The 22,499-nt window shown below is 38.5% G+C and overlaps 1 protein-coding gene across 1 annotated transcript in view; it reads left to right on the forward strand.

Moving 5' to 3' along the window:
• Window positions 1-22,182, forward strand: part of LHX5 (LIM homeobox 5) — a 69,752-nt gene extending 47,570 nt beyond the window's left edge. Inside the window, exons 4-5 of the mRNA XM_075341704.1 lie at window positions 15,908-16,073; window positions 20,548-22,182. Coding sequence (XP_075197819.1) covers window positions 15,908-16,073; window positions 20,548-20,915 — 534 coding nt within the window. The 3' untranslated portion in view covers window positions 20,916-22,182. The remainder of the gene's footprint in view (window positions 1-15,907; window positions 16,074-20,547) is intronic.
• The last annotated feature ends 317 nt before the right edge of the window (window positions 22,183-22,499 follow it).

Genomic DNA, 22,499 nt, shown 5'->3' on the forward strand with positions numbered 1-22,499 from the left:
TACATTTGCAGAATTTTTTGCCAATGTACTCCAATCCCCACCGTCATTTTATGTTCGAATTTGCGCAATTTTTCAGACATGTTAGCAGAAAATGCAACTTTTTGAGCTAAAAAGTCACGTAAAAATAAAGAACATTTTTTTACTTGGTTCAAAATTTGTGAACAAGGTGATAAATTTGGCACAAACAACACCAACATATACCATAACACAAAAAAAAAGGAAAAATTATTTCAGAAAATTGCAAAATGATGAGTCTTTTCTATGAATAATTTTTAATTAATTTTGTAATATAAAATACAGTAGGATGAGGCAGCCATTAAATAAAAGGCTAATGTTGGAATCTGATTCTAAGTATTTTATCCCCTAAAAACCTATCTGATAATTTGGAATTATTATATATATATATATATATATATATATATATATATGACGCATAGGTTTATGAACATGCAATTACAGAGTATATTTGCTGATAACTAAATTATTAAATTATACATTATTTACATTATTTTAATAATTTTAGAGGAAAAAATATGATCATCTCCATTTTAGGCACATTTTTGTAAGATATTAGATTTAGCTTTATTTATTACATATACTAGCAGGGTTTTCCATATATAAGTAAATAATCCTAAAAGATTGAATATATCAGATTTCCTATTCGTCAGTCAAAATCTATAAACCTGAGACAACAGAATGTACCGACTGCTTTAAAAAAACAATACTATTCTATGAATATATGCAATCAGCAGTTAAATAAAAAAAAGGGAAAAAATAAATGCTAGTGTGAACACTAGCCCAGGGGGCTAACAAAGAATAAATACTGAATTTTTTGCAAAATCTCAATTTAATGGGGATATTTATTTTAGAATACGGTATATATATATATATATATATATATATATACATATATATATATATATATATATATATATAAACCTAAAAAATAATAATAATCTAAAAATCAAGTGCCACAATCTTAATGTTAGTGCCACAATCTTAATGTTAGTGCCACAATCCTAATGTTAGCGCCACAATCTTAATGTTAGTGCCACAACCTTAATGTTAGTGCCACAACCTTAATGTTAGTGCCACAATCTTACTGTTAGTGCCACAATCTTAATGTTTCTGCCACAATCCTATTAGGTGTACATCTGGATGAAATGGCAGAGCTCGGTCGTTCTCTTTCTTAGTTACATTTTTGTGGGTCTTTCTATTTTTTTGTAGCTTTTTTTTTTTTTTTCAAAGCTCAATACTTTTTTTTTCAAGTCCCTGCCTATTATTTAGTTTGTAAAAAAGATTGGTGTTTTTTAATCCTCATTTCACCGGCAAAAGAGTGAGGTCCTTCCCTTGTCTCTCAGACGGGGGTCCCCATTCATCGCCCTGAAAGAGTTGTAATCCGTATCCTATAAGCCCTTTAGAGGGGCTTGTACAGGATATGATGCTTTTGATAAAGTGGTTTTCATGTTTGATGGTTTTCATGTTCCTTCTCTTGCGGCTTATCCCAGTAAGAATTCCTCCAAAGTTCTCAGTAATCCCTCATCTTAGGGGTGGGACGCCATGACAGGACCAAACTTAAGGGATGAGCTGTAGACCTGTGGTTTTAAAATGCCATCACCGTGTCCCTACGCTGGCTTTGTAATTACCTTATCCTCTACAATAACGTGTTTACTACAAGTGGTTAAGTAAAAAGTACAGACAATTCAATCAAGGATTCAATGTTTTACTATTCACATTTTGTTATAGAGTACATATACTATAACTTTATTCATTTTATTGCTGGATGAGGTTTTTCGTGGTTTCACATTGACACTAGATCATAATCTGCCCACACTTAATTACTTGTGCGGCATTAATTATTGTTTTTCCATTTGCTTCGTTGTCATTCACTTTCACATTCTAAAGATGATCTAGTTTATGTTAAATACGTTAAAAAGCGTGGTACCTGTTTTGGTGACATGTGCGCGCCATAACGCTAGCACCGTATGTAAATACAAGCGGCTGTGCAGTGATTATTAATCTTTGTTAGCATAGCCCAAACATGGGAAGCAGCGCTGCACAGACGGCATTTATGCTTTCATCTCAGGTCCCTGTCCCAATGGAGCTTACTATCTAATTTTCATAGAACAGGCAAAAAAACCTACACAGGGGTCAATTTCATAGGAAGCCAATTAACCTGCAACTGTGGTTTTTAGATTGTGGGAGGTAACCGGAGTGTCTAGAAGAGACCCATGCAAATATGGGGTCATTCATTCAACCTGCATGCAGATGGTGCCTGATTCTGAATAAATGAGAAGATCCCAGCAATGCAAGACGGCAGTGCTAACCATTGTGTCACCATGCTGGATGCAGTTAGGTAAAAAATAGTTACTACTTGCCCAATATATACTCAAAATTAAACCGCTATTCCCTGTCACCGGGAACACACATACCGTTAAGTGGATGTCACTTTGTTTTAGCACTCTTGGCAAAGATGCTGAACTTTCTCAGTATCTGACAATCTGTCTGACAGTCTTTTTTTCACTAGACACCAAATGATACATTTTTCTTAAATATTTTATTAATAGAAGTTGTTAATATAGTTACATGTAGAGATATTATATAGATAAATAATAGATAGGCACAGTTAGATAGATAGATACTATATAAAAGGACAAATAGATAGATACTATATAAAGGGACCAATGGATAGATAGAAAGATAGAGAAATAGATACTATATAAAGGGATATATAGCTATATAAAGGGACAGATAAATAGATAAATATATAGACACTATATAAAGGGACAGATAGATGCTATATAAAGGGATAGATAGATAGATAAATACACTTTGTGCAGAATTATTATGCAAATGAGTTTTTTGATCACATGATACTTTTTATACAGGTTGTCCTACTCCAAGCTGTATAGGCTTGAGAGCCAACTACTAATTAAGTAAATCAGGTGATGTGCATCTCTGTAATGAGGAGGGGTGTGGTGTAATGACATCAACACCCTATATAAGGTGTTCTTAATTATTAGGCAACTTCCTTTCCTTTGGCAAGATGGGTCAGAAGAGAGATTTGACGGGCTCTGAAAAGTCCAAAATTGTGAGATGTCTTGCAGAGGGATGCAGCAGTCTTGAAATTGCCAAACTTTTGAAGTATGATCACCAAACAATCAAGCGTTTCATGGGAAATAGCCAACAGACTCGCAAGAAGCGTGTTGGGCAAAAAAGACACAAAATAACTGCCCATGAATTGAGGAAAATTAAGCGTGAAGCTGCCAAGATGCCATTTGCCACCAGTTTGGCCATATTTCAGAGCTGCAACGTTACTGGAGTATCAAGAAGCACAAAGTGTACCATACTCAGGGAGATAGCCAAGGTAAGGAAGGCTGAAAAATGACCACCTTTGAACAAGAAACATAAGATAAACCGTCAAGACTGGGCCAAGAAATAGCTTAAGACTGATTTTTCAAAGGTTTTATGGACTGATGAAATGAGAGTGACTCTTGATGGGCCAGATGGATGGGCCAGAGGTTGGATCAGTAAAGGGCAGAGAGCTCCACTCAGACTCAGACGCCAGCAAGGTGGAGGGTAGGGTACTGGTATGGGCTGGTATCATCAAAGATGAACTTGTGGGAATTTTTTGGGTTGAGGATGGAGTGAAGCTCAACTCCCAGTCCTACTGCCAGTTTCTGGAAGACAAATTCTTCAAGCAGTGGTACAGGAAGAAGTCGGTATCGTTCAAGAAAAACATGATTTTCATGCAGGACAATGCTCCATCACATGCATCCAACTACTCCACAGCGTGGCTGGCCAGTAAAGGTCTAAAAGATGAAAAAATAATGACATGGCCCCCTTGTTCACCTGATCTGAACCCCATAGAGAACCTGTGGTCCCTCATAAAATGTAAGATCTACAGGGAGGGAAATCAGTACGCCTCTCAGAACAGTGTCTGGGAGGCTGTGGTGGCTGCTGCACGTAATGTTGATCGTAAACAGATCAAGCAACTGACAGAATCTATGGATGGTAGGCTGTTGAGTGTCATCATAAAGAAAGGTGGTTATATTGGTCACTAATTTTTGGGGGTTTTGTTTTTGAATGTCAGAAATGTTTATTACTAAATTTTGAGCGGTTATATTGGTTTACCTGGTGAAAATAAACAAGTGAGATGGGAATATATTTGGTCTTTAATAAGTTGCCTAATAATTCTGCACAGTAATAGTTACCTGCACAAATAGATATCCTCCTAAGATAGCCAAATCTAAAAAAACCACTCCAACTTCCAGAAATATTAAACTTTTATATTTATAAGTCTTTTGGGTTGATTGAGAACATAGTTGTTGATCAATAATAAAAAAAAATCTCTAAAATATCACTTGCCTAATAATTCTGCACACAGTGTACTATATAAAGGGACATATAGATACTATATAAAGGGATAGATAGATAGATAGCTAGATAGCTACTGTATAAAGGGACAGATAGATAAATATTACATAAAGGGACAAATAGATAGATATATGCTATATAAAGGGACAGAGAGATACTATATAAAGGGATAGATAGATAGATAGATAGATACATAGATACTGTTTAAAGGGACAAATAGATACTATATAAAGGGACAGACAGATAGATAAATAGAGAGAGGGATAGATAATATATATATTTATATACTGTATATAGATAGGTAATAGATACATGATAGATAGAGAGAGCAATAGATAGATAGATAGCGCTAGATAGCTAGAAATATACATGGATAGATAGGGATAGGTATATAGATTGATAGATGGTTAGCTAGATAGATAAATAAATAAATGATAGACAAATAGATGGATAGATGGATAGATAGCTAAGTGTTCTTTTCACTGAATACAGTTCCCTCTTTTTACAAAATCTTTATTTTTGCCCGCAGCTTGTGAAATGTTTCTATTTTGCTCAGACCAAGAAAGATTAAATTCTCTATGAATTTTCAAAAAATACACATTTTTTCCATGATTTATCACAATTTTGTGTTTTTTCTTTGAAAAACCATTAAGCAAAGACCTTTCTAGAACTCCTTGGAGGTTAAACAGTAAAGATTATTTTATAGGACCTTCTTATTTTGGGTGACAATCAGTGAGATATTTCAGTGCTTGTATGTAAAAATAGGCCATCTGAAGACTCATTAAACATTAATTGTGTAATTATAATGCATAACCTTCGTTCATCTCCAGTGCAAGCTATTTTAATGAAATATCCCACCTCATCAGATGAGATGGGAAGTGCCGGAATAGTTTTATTGGATTGGGGCTAATTTTTATTTTTCTCATGTGATCATTTGTCTTCATCTTGGTAATGCTTCTATGCTATGCTTTAAGGAAAATTCCTACCACAGGATCACATACAAAAAATATCTTTTCCTTGTTACATTTAATTAACATGAAGTAGGTTTGTTGCAGAAATTTCTAAAACTTAGTTCCATTTATTTGAATGGGGTCGTTTGGACAACAATCACGATTTTTCAAAGCCCTCTATAGATACATGGGGCAGCTGGAAAAACCTGTGGAACAAATTAGCAAAGAGTGATGCATGGTAGCTCGCTAATTACAGAGGCAACTGACTATAGGTAACTATGTAATATACACTTTCTACACACTAACACACTATCTACACACTATCATATGCTATCTACACACTAACACACTATCTACACACTAATACGCTATCTACACACTAACATAAACTATCTACACACTAATACGCTATCTACATACTAACATACGCTATCTACATACTAACATACGCTATCTACACACTAATATACGCTATCTACATACTAACATACACTGTCTACACACTAATATACGCTATCTACACACTAACATACGCTATCTACACACTAACATATGCTATCTACACACTAACACACTTTCTACACACTAACATATGCTATCTACACACTAACATACACTATCTACACACTAATATATGCTATCTACATACTAACATACGCTATCTACACACTAACATATGCTATCTACACACTAACACACTTTCTACACACTAACATATGCTATCTACACACTAACATACACTATCTACACACTAATATACGCTATCTACACACTAACATACGCTATCTACACACTAACATATGCTATCTACACACTAACACACTTTCTACACACTAACATATGCTATCTACACACTAACATACACTATCTACACACTAATATACGCTATCTACACACTAACATACGCTATCTACACACTAACATATGCTATCTACACACTAACACACTTTCTACACACTAACATATGCTATCTACACACTAACATACACTACACACTAATACGCTATCTACATACTAACATACGCTATCTACATACTAACATACGCTATCTACACACTAACATATGCTATCTACACACTAACACACTAACATATGCTATCTACACACTAACATATGCTATCTACACACTAACACACTATCTACACACTAATACGCTATCTACACACTAACATACACTATCTACACACTAATACGCTATCTACATACTAACATACGCTATCTACACACTAACATATGCTATCTACACACTAACACACTATCTACACACTAACATATGATATCCACACACTAACACACTACACACTAATACGCTATCTACACACTAACATACACTATCTACACACTAATACACTATCTACACACTAACATACACTATCTACACACTAATACGCTATCTACACACTAACATACGCTATCTAGACATTAACATACGCTATCTACACACTAATATATGCTATCTACACACTAACATATGCTATCTACATACTAATATATGCTATCTACACACTAACATATGCTATCTACACACTAACATACGCTATCTACACACTAACATACGCTATCTACACACTAACATACGCTATCTACACACTAACATACGCTATCTACACACTAATATACGCTATCTACCCACTAAGATACGCTATCTACCCACTAACATACACTATCTACACACTAATATACGCTATCTACACACTAACATAGGCTATCTACACACTAACATGGGCTAACTACACACTAATATACGCTATCTACACACTAACATACGCTATCTACACTAACATACACTATCTACACACTAATACGCTATCTACATACTAACATACGCTATCTACACACTAATATATGCTATCTACACACTAACATACGCTATCTACATACTAACATACACTATCTACATACTAACATATGCTATCTACACACTAACATACGCTATCTACATACTAACATACACTATTTACATACTAACATACGCTATCTACACACTAACATACACTATCTACATACTAACATACACTACCTACATACTAACATACGCTATCTACACACTAATATATGGTATCTACATACTAACATATGCTATCTACACACTAATATACACTATCTACACACTAACATACTCTAACTACACACTAACGTACACTATCTACACACTAACATACGCTAGCTACACATTAACATACACTGTCTACACACTTAAGGGCCATTTACACGCTGCAACATCACTAACGATATATCGCCGGGGTCACGGTGTTTGTGACGCACATCCGGCGTCGTTAGCGACATCCCAGCATGTGACAGGCTGGAGCGACCTTAAACGATCGCAAAAGAGGCAAAAATCGTTTGCCTGTGAGAGGTTGTTTATTTACCAAAAATCGTTGTCTGGTCAGTAGCGATGTTGTTCCTCGTTCCTGCGGCACCACACATCGCTATGTGTGACACCGCAGGAGCGACGAACATCTCCTTACCTCCGTCCACTGGTAATGAGGAAGGAAGGAGGTGGGCGGCATGTTCCGGCTGCTCATCTCCGCCCCTCCTCTGCTATTGGACGCCTGCCATGTGACATCGCTGTGACGCCGCACGAACCACCCCCTTAGAAAGGAGGTGGTTCGCCGGCAACAGCGACGCCGCAGGGAAGGTAAGTCCGTGTGACGGATGTTAGCGATGTGCGCCACGGGCAGCGATTTGCCCGTGATGCACAACCGACCGGGGTGGGTATGCACGCTAGCGATATCGATACCGATATCGCAGCGTGTAAAGTACCCTTAACATATGCTATCTAAACACTAACATACACTATCTACACACTAACATACACTATCTACACACTAATATACACTATCTACACACTAACATACGCTATCTACACACTAACATACGCTAACTACACATTAACATACGCTAACTACACATTAACATACGCTAACTACACATTAACATACGCTAACTACACATTAACATACGCTATCTACACACTAGCATACGCTATCTACACACTAACATACACTGTCTACACACTAACATACGCTATCTACACTAATATATGCTATCTACATACTAACATACGCTATCTACACACTAATATATGCTATCTACACACTAACATACGATATCTACACACTAACATACGCTATCTACACACTAACATACACTATCTACACACTAGCATACGCTATCTACAAACTAACATACACTCTCTACACACTAACATACGCTATCTGCACACTAATGCGCTATCTACACACTAACATACACTATCTACACACTAACATACGCTGCCTACACACTAACATATGCTATCTACACACTAACATACACTATCTATACACTAACATATGCTATCTACACACTAACATACGCTATCTACACACTAACATACACTATCTACACACTAACATTCGCTATCTACACATTAACATACATTATCTACACACTAACATACGTTATCTACACACTAATACACTTTCTACACTCTAACATACGTTATCTACACAATAGCATACACTATCTACACACTAACATATGCTATCTGCACACTAACATACACTATATACATACTAACATAATAGTGACTTTTTTATTGCTTGAAATCTGGAATCAACAACCCAGTCCCAACCAACCCGACTCCAGGAGTTGTTGGCTGCATTGGCTGCCTGAAGCCTCAAGCGAGTAGAGAGCTTATGTTCTGGAATCAGTTTTTGGAGTTCCAGTTCCTCTACCGCCAGCGTCAGGTCCAATACCATGAAATCATCTGGAACCCATGCACATTAAACTAATGTCAATCAACCATCCTATACTGACGGGTTCGACCGATAGTCTAATATGTATGGGTACTCGAAATTTTCCCCGATCGATAATGTCGGGAAGCAGAAGGATCCAGCATGTTCAAATTCACACTGCTGATTCTTTTTTTTTTTTATCTAAGACAAAAGCTGCGACCACAGAAGTTTGATAACGACTCTCAGAGAACACAAGAGCGCTCAACCAGCTGAGTGCTTCTGTGTATGGGGGAGTCAGGCAACTTATCTGCTAGCGAACGATCAGCCCAACCATCGTTTTGCTGACAGCTATCTAAGTGTATGTGAGTCTCCAAGCAAATGTCAATGTGTCATCTCCCTGACAATCAATGTCGATAGTTTATTTCCATAGCCAGTTGGTTCAATTATTTTTTAACCTATTGTAAAGTAACAATCTCAACAGCACAAGCTATTATATATACACATTCTGGTCTACATACATACATATGCAGGTCAACTTTACGCTATATAGACTCATCTTTCTGGTACCTATTATGTTATGCAGTCTCCTTTTAGGAATAATGGAGTACAATCTATATTTCTCACTAAAATGAAGGCAAAAATTGTTCTCTACTTTATGTGATCAACTATGACTCTTGATAAACAATTATACCCTCCCAACACTGTCTACCATTTACCAGCACTTTAGTAAAACATAAAGACCAAGAAATGGAGCTTAATGAGGCTTATTTATGTATTTATTACGAATAGAATAAAGACATGGAGATAACGGAGTCAGGTCATTGTTGTATTAAAAGAAAAACAAAATGAACACTGATATCTGGAATCTGATGGCTTCCAGAAATAAGACATCTGCATTGTGATTTACATTGCAATCGGAACCCACACAACAGACGTCGGTGATGGCCAAACAGAACCTAATCATTTACAGTAGGGTCTGTGGGATTGTTATTACCGTATGTATTTATTATGCTTGCTTATATAGCAGCACTATATTCCGTAGCGCTTTACAGACATTATTATCTGCAATGTTCACAATTTTGACAGGAAAAACAGTGATAGACTTATCACCATTGGTCATTCTAAACAATCGCGCTGATCCAGTGTACTCATATTCAATATATATAGTGTAGCAAATCAGAGGGAAACTGTGAAAAGACATGCCCTTCAATTAGGGTTGGTATCAACAAGCAGATGTAAGAGGGCCCCTGTGCAAGGACAATATATGGGCCCTGCGCAGTCCAATAGCTCATCATAATGCATAATTCCACCCGCTTTTGAGGTAGAAGTGGATCTTCTTACCTCTTGAAGCAAGCAAGGATTCTCCAGGGAAGAAATCAGGCAGTAATGAATAAAATCCTATCTATTTAAAGTCCATTAAAAATATGTAAACTGGTGAACCCCAACTGGATCAGACCTACGCGTTTCGGCATCAAGTCTTAATCATGGTTCAGTGCCAAAACGTGTAGATCTGATCCAGCTGTGGTCTAGAGGTTTATGTGCCGCCCCCGTGCCAGCAGCCAGCGCTGTTCGGATCCGGATCTATGGTATGGCTCGAGGGATCCTGCCGGACCCGGGGGTCGCACGGACACTCCGACTAAAAGGGGACGTATTTGTACGGGGATGGTAGTAAACTGTCTGTGACGCCACCCACGGTGTGTGGTGAGATGTGGCACCACCGCTGCTGTTGTGGGGCATCCGGGGCGAGGGGATGGCAGCTTGTTGTTAACCCCTCCATGGGTAGGGATGGTGGCCCCGGGACCCCGTGACTTGGTGCAGGGGACGGTGATGGCAGGGACCGATGCGCCTAGACAGACCAGGGAGTCTCAGCTTTCTCACGATTAAAGAAGTCAGACAAGTCCTTTGGTTAACGAAGGTGATGGTGGCCGGTCGCCATGGCCGGGTGTATTCTGGTCCCCCACCCAGGCTGGTGGTCCGTATCTCTTCCCTCTGCACTGTGCTGTAGTGTTGTGGACTTCCCGGTCTGGAACTCGGGAGTCCGCTCCCGGTAATACTGTTGAGAGCCGTGCCCACTGATGCTGACTTGTGGGATCTACAGGCTCTGACGGATGCCTTATCCCTCTCTGTGGGTGGTTGTTTTTTTTCGGGATTTAGGTTGGGACAGGACCTATAATCCTGCCCTCAATCGGTTAATTAGCTAGGCCGTTGGTTCCAGGGTCCGAGTACCCCATCTGTGCACGGTTTCCGGTCGGGTCTCCGGTGTCGGTACCGGCGGGCTCCAACCCTGTCCCGGTCCACCTCGGATCTGCCGAGCCATCTTCCCGTCTCCTGCTAGCTACGGGCCCACCGTCTGCCACCTAGCTACTGTGTCCAGGATCCGACCCTGACACCTGTCAGTTCAGCCTCAGGCCTATAGCAGAGCCCTGGACTTCACTCCACTCCACTGCTCCTCACTTCAACAACAACTCTCTCCTTTCCTGCCCCGGGCTCTCCAGACCTCTAGGTGGGCGTTCCCTTCCATCTGGTCCTGCCCACTGGTGTGCCTGTTTTCCCTGGGGGAGGTGACTAGGGTTTTCTGGTTGGCTGTGTGTAACCTAGGTAAGGGAAGGTGTCATGCGGGGGTCTATGTGTGACTACCTGCAGTGTCAGGGCGTCACATTTATCTGCATATTTTTAATAGACTTTAAATAGGATTTTATTAATTACTGACTGCTTTTTTCACTGGTTAATTCACGCTTGCTTCAGTATTCCTTCTGACCCTGGAACGGACGGATCCGGGCATATGCTGTATTTACTTCCAGACAATATCGTCTATGGTGAGCTGATCTTTTTTCCTCCTATTTGTTACCTCTTACCTCTTGGATCCCTGTCATTGCACAGGTTGCACCAATGGTATGTCCGCCTCTATATCCTCTATATAGTCGTGATATCAATAAAATTAAAGCAATGGCTTCCTTTAGGAGTCACATAATCATCATGGACAAAAGAGTCTTTTTGAAACAAACATCTGCAAGTGGTATCGAAAACATATTCTTTAGTTCTGTTGACTTTCATACTTGATATTATGTTAAACCTCTTGTACAGTTCCTTCTGCAGGTTCCATACATGTGCGTTTGTTGGGAGGATATGCTGTACATCATCCTTTCCCATGCCACTATTGCTATGCTCTGTTAGACAGTGACCTTGTATGGACCAGTGGAGTGTGATGTCACCTAGTCCTTAATCACATTGACAAGATGACAAGAACTGTTGATAGGAGTTTTGCAGGAACAAGAAATTCACCGCAGAAGCTGCAGCAAAGTTTTAATGGAATAATTAGAAAAAAAATAAACATTCTATACAAATAATACTTACAAAGACTTATTTGTACCCAAGCATTCCACATGTACCCTTTCCAAAATCTTCTGATCTTCTGTGTATTTGAATGCTTAAGTAATTACTAATAAGTTAAGTTCTGTATGTAAAACTCTTCATGGCAAGTTACTCAGTCATTTGGGATAGCTTTAAGTGATTGGCTAAGATTTTTAAAAATGTCTCAAACAGCAACCAATGCATTAAAGTATAAAAAATGAAAAAGGTGAACTGGACAAAATGAAAGCTTGCCAAGTGGACTGGATATTTCAATATTTCCAAACAAACTAAGCTCACCTACCGGCACCCATCAGCTCAACTTGCTCTGTATTTTGCATCGGCACTAATCAACCAGCTGCTAGACCACTGCTGTTTGTGATTGACTGCAGCAGTCAGGTCACTTTCATAGCATGTCATTGGATGTTTTTGAGATAACAGGTGTAACACTCAAGTAGAGTTGAGATGATCAGATTGTAAACCAGCAACCCCAGTATTCCAGACACATTTGGTGCAAGCTGCCCTGCAGCAGGTCACTCTTCACCCAGTCACACTAAAGAGAGGTAGAGTTTTGCAAAGCCCTTCCCAGGTGCCTAAAAGCGGGGTGGCTGGGCACACTGGCCACAGATGGGTCGAACGCACCAGGACCTATACAAATAAGGGCAGATTTAAACCTAACAAATAAACAATAAAGGTAAGGGAGAATTAGTAAGGGCAAAATGACAAGCGAATGCCAAAACCAAAGCCTTAGAATAACCCAAGAAACTCTACCCTAAAAGCTACCAACCAGACCACTGAAAATTATCAGCAGTGAACAAATGAAAAGGGCTGCTTTAAAAATCCCTCTCACAGATCACCTGACACCGCTAAGGTAACACCCAATCTCCACCAGGGAGACTGAGAAAAGGACAAGGAGGGCGGAGAGGAGGAAACCTCCCACCACACACCAGAGCCAAAAAGAACAGTATCCAAAGTTATCTGACAACAACTGACGTTAGGGAACCTGCCATTCCAGGACAATAGAACAACATCTGCACCGAAAACAACGGTGTCACGTCCCCACCAGAGTCTGCTCCTGTGACTTATGTTTCAATCACCAGGTGGTGCTGTGTTCCCGCTGTGGGTAGTGCTGGTGGTAGGAGAGGAGTCGTTGCCAGTGGCTCTGGTGCGCACAGGTTCTGCTTATCCACTAGCTGGGTTTCCCTGGGATCTGCAGTACCACTGGCTGACTGTAGATGGCATGTGTCTTCCAGCTGAAGTTACCACCATACAGCTACAGCCAATGGGAAGACACCACACCCTTCTAATTTCCCCTCCTGTCTGCTGGTCACTGCCAGAGATAGTTCTCAATTCCTGTGTTCTGACCTCTGCCTACCCTCCTGCCTGCCGTTTTTATACCTCGATACCCGATCCGGATTTGACTTCTGCCTGGTTTCCTGATTACATCCTTGTCTGCCTGATTTTGTCCCTGTTCTGCATTTCCTGGTTTGACGCTGCCTGACTGCTACTTTCATCAGACTGCAGCCTACCACAGGTAGTGATTTCCGTGGGCCCTGTTTAATTCCAAATCCCTGTATAGGGGTTAAAGGGTTTCAGGGTTCTTGGGGTCCTGCTTTGTGACCAGTTTTCCTCTAGCCTGTCTGTTACAGCCAGTCTGAGTCTGTGGTTCCAGGCAGGCATTACAAATAGCATCCCAGCCCCCCAAACATACCAAGACCTGAGGATGGATCCTGAGAACAAAGGGTATAGTGGGGCCTCACGCCAAACTCCCAACCCCAGAGGTGGCACCGCACCCACCACAAACAGAGGACAACAAGGAATGTACGGGAATGGGGTAAAACTGCTCTCGTCCTCTCAGCTGCCTAACAACAGGCTGCTTAAAGTCACCTGTCCACTTCAGCCAATCACAGGTTGCAGTAGTCATCTCACTGGTTCAATGGTGACACCTCCACGATCTGTGCCAGTGCAGACCATGCAAACCAAGTGAGTGCCAAAATGTGACTATGAATGTATTTGTTATTTTTTCATATCCCTTAGCCTGGAAAACCCTCTAAGAGTAATTTAAATTTTACATCCCCATAATCTCATACTGTCACTCTGGTACTCTCTGCTAACATGTTTACCTTCTGTAGTCATTATGTGCCATCCATGAACATGACAACTGCAACCAATCACTTGCCTCAACGGTTTTGTTTCATACAAACATGCACCACCGCATAGACCAGTGATTAGCTGCAGCAGTCACGTGCACATGTGTAGCTCATCACCACTGCAGGGAAAACATCACAGAGTGCTATAGACCACAGGAGGAAAAGGGATTTTAAAGGTTAGTTATGGTTTATTTTTTATTTTACTACATTTGTTGCTGTTGGGGCATATTGAAAAATCTTTCAAACCCTGTTATATGCATTAATTAAATAAAATGGTGATTTCCCGTAAGTTTATAATGATGTTATTGGGGGAAAAAAGTTTGGCTTAAAGCTGCTAACCATTTTCCGGCAGTCTATAGTAGTAAGTAGAGATGGATGGACCTAAACTTTAAAGATCAGTGTTCCTACCGAACACAGACTTTATGAAAAAATCAGTGTTCATGTTCAGAGTTCGGGTGCTTTATGTATGTAAACCACTCGAGTGATCATCAGTGTTCTCGGGTATGCTCGGTGCAAGCCGTGCGCGGTGTTTGATCGGCTCGCACTGGGGGTAATAACAGCATGATCAGATGTAGTGTGCACAAAAAATAAAATAAAGATATGAAAAAACCCTGCCTTCCCTTTCCCGGAAATGTTCTCTTTATGGCGGGCCGTATGTGGGCGGAGAACTGAACTGCCAATCAGTGACTTCCAATGAAGTTCGGGTCAAGTCCGGGTTCAGAGCAGAACTTTAGCTAGATTCCAGCTGAACCTCGAGGAAACCCGAACTTCCATGGGTCTGCTCATCTCTAGTAGTAAGCTAAAGACAAACGATTGCTATATACCACCATAGCTTGCTGCCTTCTTTATCCCGCTGGTGGGTGGCAGTATCACTATGAAGCATATTTGTCTAACTGAAATTAAAATAAACCTGTTTGGTTGCCACTCCTGTATACATATTAATATGTCAACATATCTGTTTTGTATCTAATGGTTTGAGTAGTCACTTATCGATCTTGTCTTTTTAGGGGACAGCCTAGAATTATACCACTGATATATAAAGTACTAAGAAAGTCAAAAAGGACATTACATCATTGCCTAGCAGACCAAATAACATTCTGGCATGATTTGTATGTTAGTCTTGTGCAGCGGGCCACTATCTCAGGTGTGGAGGGAAATTATACCCTGACTGTAGCTACTGAAGGGAAACATATTCTTCTTTCCTGGTCACAAGTCATCTTTACAACTATGTGGGGATTTTTATTTATTTATTTATTTAGTTTTTTACAAGGAAGGGTTAATGTATTTGCTAATCATGAAAAATATATTAATAGTCTCCAGTTGGATAATTTTGCAACTTCGGTTAATCTTTTTTTTATTATAGGTTTGGTTTCAGAATAGGAGATCCAAGGAGAGGAGAATGAAACAACTCAGTGCTTTAGGTGCTAGAAGGCATGCGTTCTTCAGAAGCCCAAGACGAATGAGGCCATTAGGCGGGAGGCTTGATGAGTCCGACATTCTTGGGTCCGGCCCTTACAGCTACTATGGAGGTAACAGAGAGATGCCCAGCTGATTGGGATACCACCTGTGAGATGAAAGCCAATAATAAACCTCACTGTTGAAAATCAAAGTTGGAATATGGATATGAATTCATGTCAATCAAAGCCACACATTATTTTATTAAACTCATTCCCAGTGTTAAAGTTTTGTAACTATTTTTTTCTTTCTAGTTTTGTTTTTTGTTTTATATTTTATTATTTTTGTTTGCTTTTTATTTTATTATTTTTTAATTAGTTTTTGTATTTTTTATTATTTTTATTTGTTTTGTATTTTATTTTTTGTTTGTTTTGTATTTTATTTTTTTGTTTGTTTTGTATTTTATTTTTTTTTTGTTTGTTTTGTATTTTATTATTTTTTTTGTTTTTTTTTATAAATAAAGTATATGGCGTGGTGGGTTTTTTTTTTACAGGAGATGACTACCTTTTGGGAATTGGTGTTTATACATTTATCTATTTCATAAACTAATTAAAATATTTAAGTTTGGTCACCCTTATATACCAATACATCCAACATACTCCAAAGTACGTGAAAAATGTCAATTTTATTTTTTGCATTTTTTTTTATTAAAATCCCAGTTTACCACAGAACTTAATTAACTAAGAAAATTAATATAAAAAGGTTTATTGTGTTCAGTGTATTAAGTCTGTTTCCATCTTTAACAATTTCCCAGAGAAACACTTGCCATTCTTGATAATTGTGGTTCCTTTTCTGCATGACCAGAAGCATACAAAGCTGTTTAATCTTTTTTTTCTTGTTTCCGGCCCTACTGGACTCAGAGACAGAATGTATGCTTCATGCCAAGCTCTGTGCCCAGATTAAACTTCTCCAATCTCTTTAACTTCTTTTTTATCTTACCAAAAGGTCAATATTGAAAACTCATATTTAACTTAAGATGTATGACATTCCTTGTGGTGACCCCTATCAGTGCCTATTTAAGGAATAGTAAAGGATTTTACTTTTCTTTATCCCTAAAATACCTTTGCCCTACCCAGAAACCTCATTTTCAAAGATTAAATGATTGCAAAGCCTCCAAGAGAAGGATTTTCGCAAGGTTTCTTCCTGAGGTCTCTTTAATCTCCTTTTCCTTCTCAATCCTCTAACCACCATCACCACCTCCTCCTCTTACTGCAGCCATCACCTCTATAAGGTCTCCTTCGAAACTTTTCCTTGTGCGGCAAGTAGAAAGTAAAATAGACATGTCATTGTAGAGGTGACGTGCCCCCTGAGGGTTTCCCCCACTACGTGCTCCCCACCTTTCTGCTCTTTCCTCTCTACCTCCCCCTTCGTACTCTCCCCTCACTCTCTCCATCTCTCCGTAGTGTTGTAGGGGACAATAGCACAGCTGCTTTCTTTGTACCTTATTCAGACAACAGTTGTTCCAATTACCTTCACATTCTTTGAACATATGGAGGGTGATTGGAAGAGAGCAGGGTACCCTGCCTTTCTGTTTGTTTTCTCCTTCCTCTGATTCACAATTTACCCATTGCAATTATTATGAGTGTCATGTGCCCTGAATCTCAGACATAAATAATAACCTGAGAATACCAAAATGCTGCCGTGGTTCTTTTTTTTTTTCTTCTGACATATTGTTGTATGTTTTCTCTCACCTTTCTTACACCGTTACTGGCTTTTGCATTATTACCAAATACAAAGATCATGCTAAAGCCCGTAAACCAAAATGTTTGGCTTACATTCATACATGCATGGAGTACTTTAAAAGATATATATATATATATATATATATATATATATATATATATATATATATATATACATATATATATTGTATACGTATATATGCTGGTCAAAAAAATAGAGGGAGCACTTAAACAACAAAATGGTATTTTAGTGTTTCCTTTATTTTTTGAGTGATAGATATAGAGATAGATAGAGATAGATAGATAGATAGATAGATGGATAGATAGATGGATAGATAGATAAATAGATAGATAGTTAGAGATAGATAGATAATAGATGGATAGATAGCTAGAGATAGATAGATGGATAGATAGAGATAGATAGATATGTATATATATGTAGAGATAGATATGTATATATATTTATATATAGATAGATAGGTAAATAGATATGTGTGTATATATATATACAGTATATATACAGTATATATATATATATATATATATATATATAGATATGTATATATAAATATATGTATATATATATTATTTTTATATCTATATATATATATATATATATATCGGCATTTCTATATTTCACTCCAGTTAAATTGACTTAATTTTAACTTTAATACACATATTGTTCAAGGCTATTTCATAAGCGTATGCTATTGATGTCAATGTTTTCTATCCGTCCGCCTTTTTCAAGCTTCTTCTCCACCTCCCTTCCCTAGCTGCCCTTCCATCCTTGCATCTACTATATATTCCTCCTTCAATCTTTTCCACATCTCTGCTTCCCTCTCCCAAATCTCCGATTTTCCCTTCTCCTCTATACATCACCCCCCTTCCCATGTCTTTGTGATCTGTTACAAGTTAGATGTGTCTTGTTTCTTTGAGCTGTATGAATGGGGATGTCTGTTTACCAAGAGCTGTGCATTCTGTGCCCTGAATAGATTTGTATGTCAAGAGATTACAGAATCGGTTCTTTCATTCTGAGCAAAGAGCAAAACAAAAGAATCCAAATACATGGCTTTATTCCTTCTCCTCTAGGTGATTTAGTCGCAAATTCAATTAAAAGGATACTAAATCTGACCTGTGGATCCTTTCACACAGGATCCTTTCTGCATTTACATTTATATTTAGTAGTAGTCGAAGTCTAGTTTGGAATCAGTTTATTTTAAAAATAAAAGCACAACTAAAGCAAATATATATATATATATATATATATATATATATATATATATTGTAGTTCTGTTTCACGTCTATATGTTATATTATATCATTTTTATTCCATCTTGGTAATTTTTTTTCATTGTGTAATAAGTAGCCTAAAAAGTAATTATTTCCCCATCTGCTCCCTCCTTGCATCTTTGTATTATCCCGTCCTCCTGATGCAGCCCAGCCTACCCTGAACACTTAATGCCTTGCCACACTTACAAATGGGTTTCATTCTGCTAGCTGTGTGATTTATTTCTACTAAGTGTTTGGCTTATTATTTACCATTAATTAGGGTATGAGTGCGCTGACCCGAGACAGGCTAGTATTGTGGGAGGTGTTTATCTCATGGCATCAAAGAATGCCTCCGATGTAAGAAATGATGCTGAACTTTGTCAACATCACATGAAGACACTTGGCCTTTTAAATGATAGATAGTAAACAAAAAAGGTTATATATTTTCATCTCATATGCATACTATAAAACTAGAGCGACATTAAGCACAGGCGTGCCGCTACCAATTACTAATACCTGAGAAACAAAGATTATATTTGTATATCAGTCCCAATTTCTTCTTATACACAAATAGGAATGCAAACGTCATTGGGTAAACGTCATTTATGGGTAAAGCAGAGCCGGATGATGTCAGACTAGCCCTAAGCAAAGTCTCTTCTCACCTAAATTGTTGTGTTTTTTATATATATATTTTTATAAAACAGTTTTTCCACCTAGAAAAAAAAAGTTGTGAGGAAAAAAAAGATGAATTTCTCACCTTTCCTGTCTTGGTCTTAATTAATGCAAAGCAAGTTCTCGTTTCACAGTGGCTTTTCTCTCCTTTCATTCTTTTTGTCTTTCCTTCCACTTGTAGTTTTCATATGCTTGTCATCTGCTTTTTAATCCTATGGCGGGTTTTATCAGCAGCACTCTCCCGCATTGACAGAATAAATTATATATTCACAAGAAAACACACAAAAGAGCTGCTTTCTGGTGCTATCTCATGTACCACAGCCACCAAGACGAGCTTACGATTGTGTACGCTAGGCAATGCACAGTGCTAACATGCATAGAAGGCCGAAAGTAGACCTCTCGGAAACAAAAATAGGTTAAAAAACGGTGCAAACTAGAAACACACATCATGGGCAAGTCTATGAGGCTCACCTCTAATGATGCCTATTTTACTAACAACATCATAAACATTTAGGTATGAGAAGTAAGAATAACTGTTATTAAGAAGACATAACCACATTGTCAAATATATCAAAAATATATTTGTAGTGCATTTCTGTCTCACGGAGCACTCCGCCCTATAACCAGACTGTGTCCATCCTCCTTTATGGCTGGATCCTAGCTGCCCAGACATGTAGGTTTTTAAACCAGATAACGGCAGTTCAAGTTAGTTTCCCAATATATAAGAGATCACCTTGTCACAGGTTACTGGGCTCCTATGCATTGGCCAATACATAAGCTAAATATCTCTTTTTTTCAAATATTCCTATAGCAGTAATTGACCAGAGTTCCTTTATTCATTGTTAGCATTTTAGAGTGCAGCTGTATATGTTTTGTAGTAACCATATTGTCCTCATTATTTTTATTTCTGTCTCTACTTTTGCAGATTACCAGGGAGATTATTATGGAAGTGGAAACTATGATTTTTTCCCTCATGGTCCTCCATCCTCCCAGACACAATCCCCAGCAGATTCCAGCTATTTACAGAATTCAGGGCCTGGTTCTACTCCTCTTGGTTCTCTAGAACCACCATTAGCTGGCCACCACCCTTCAGAAAACCAAAGATATGCGGACATGATATCTCACCCTGATACACCAAGTCCAGAGCCTGGCATGACAGGTTCACTTCATCCAATATCTGGGGAAGTCTTCAGCAGTGGTCCAAGTCCTCCATTTTCTATGTCTAGCAATAGTGGCTTTAATGGTCCTCTACCCCATCAAAACCCGGACATTAATGAGGCCACGGTGTGGTAATAATTGAAGCTTGGGGGATAAACTTTATCTCGTCATTGACCACATATCAAGCATTTGTTTTTTATTTCATTCTTTCAAAGTGATAGGACAAAGACTTGATCCTGCGTAGAGTATAAGCTCTTCTGGAGTACCTCCTGCTCTTCAATACAATGCCCCATGCTGAGCTCGAAATGAACACTCCTCTGACAAAAGGGACAAAGTAAAAACCAAAATGAAAGAGTACAGAAAACAACCAAAAGCCAACGCCCTGACAGTAGACCTCCAGTTGGTGTCCTAGTATCTCATCCTGTAACACTGGACCGACAGATCAGGATAAGATCCTTCATTGGGACCAAGATGGCACTAAAACCAAAATTCACCTCCATGGCTGTTGAATGGGCTGCCTCCTCCCTCATATTGGAACATCAGTACTATTTTACCCTATGGATTGGGACCAATTTTCATACTATATCTTTCTATTCTATTACTAGTGTCCGTTCGAAAAAGATGATTAGAAGAGGAAATAATCATTTAGCATTCAGATCATCAGCAAAAAGCTTATATTCCAAATAATTTATTTGATTTGTGTTTTGCAATTCTTTCTAGAATTTTCTATTGACAACAATACAGAGGAAAATACTAAATCAGACGCCAAACCTCACTGTCACGAATGGGTCATTTGTGATAAAAAAAAAAAAGTTGAGTTTTATTTCTCATGCATCAGCCGTGATGCTGGGCAAGAACTTGCAGCAATAAGAAATGTTCGCAGACCTGTACATGCTAATGTGATGGATTGGATTTAGATATTGCTCCCATTTTCCGTTTTTGCATTGATTAAATTCTTAGCTGGTATTAACCCAGTGTGCTTAAGAAATGGGTGTCAAATATATAACCCTTACGTTCTTACAATCGGATGATAAAATGCAAGGAATAAAAAAAAAAAAGACCTTTAAATAGTTCTAGAGGCTTAAATTGATCTGTTTCATGTATACCAACAATGTGGTGTTAGGATGTCCTCTAGTGGCAAGTTTGTAGGATTCGTCTCTCACTGATACTAGGCAAAAAAGTCACCTTTATCTATTACTTACGCACTTCCAAGAAATTGTGCAAAAATATGTTTGTTTTTTTTTATCGCCTCCCAGCCCCCCAAAAAAATGTATGGGAGATGAGCGGAGGGGGCAGTGCGGACGCCCATTTACTGTACTATAATTTCAGGAGCTTCTAAGCTTCACATTTACTTATTTTGTATAAAGAATTGAAAAAATAAAGTACGTTTTGTGTTTCCTTATTTATTGTACAACGTTCACCAGCCTTTTTCTTTCCAATTTATTCTATTGCACTTTAAGGAAATCTGTATATATTACAAACAATGTGCACCCTTTATTTTTTTGGGGGGGTTTTACATGAGAAATACCGGATTTTCATGGCAGGAAACCTTTGCCTTTTGCCAAACATATCGAACCGTGTTTTTTTATATATTATGTCTGCATCATACAGTGTAACGGCGGCTTTGCACACAACGACATCGCAGGTGCGATGTCGGTGGGGTCAAATCGAAAGTGACACACATCCGGCGTCACTTGCGATGTCGTAGTGTGTAAATCC

The sequence above is a fragment of the Anomaloglossus baeobatrachus genome, chromosome 1 (genome assembly GCF_048569485.1).
Source record: "Anomaloglossus baeobatrachus isolate aAnoBae1 chromosome 1, aAnoBae1.hap1, whole genome shotgun sequence".
NCBI lineage: Eukaryota > Metazoa > Chordata > Amphibia > Anura > Aromobatidae > Anomaloglossus > Anomaloglossus baeobatrachus.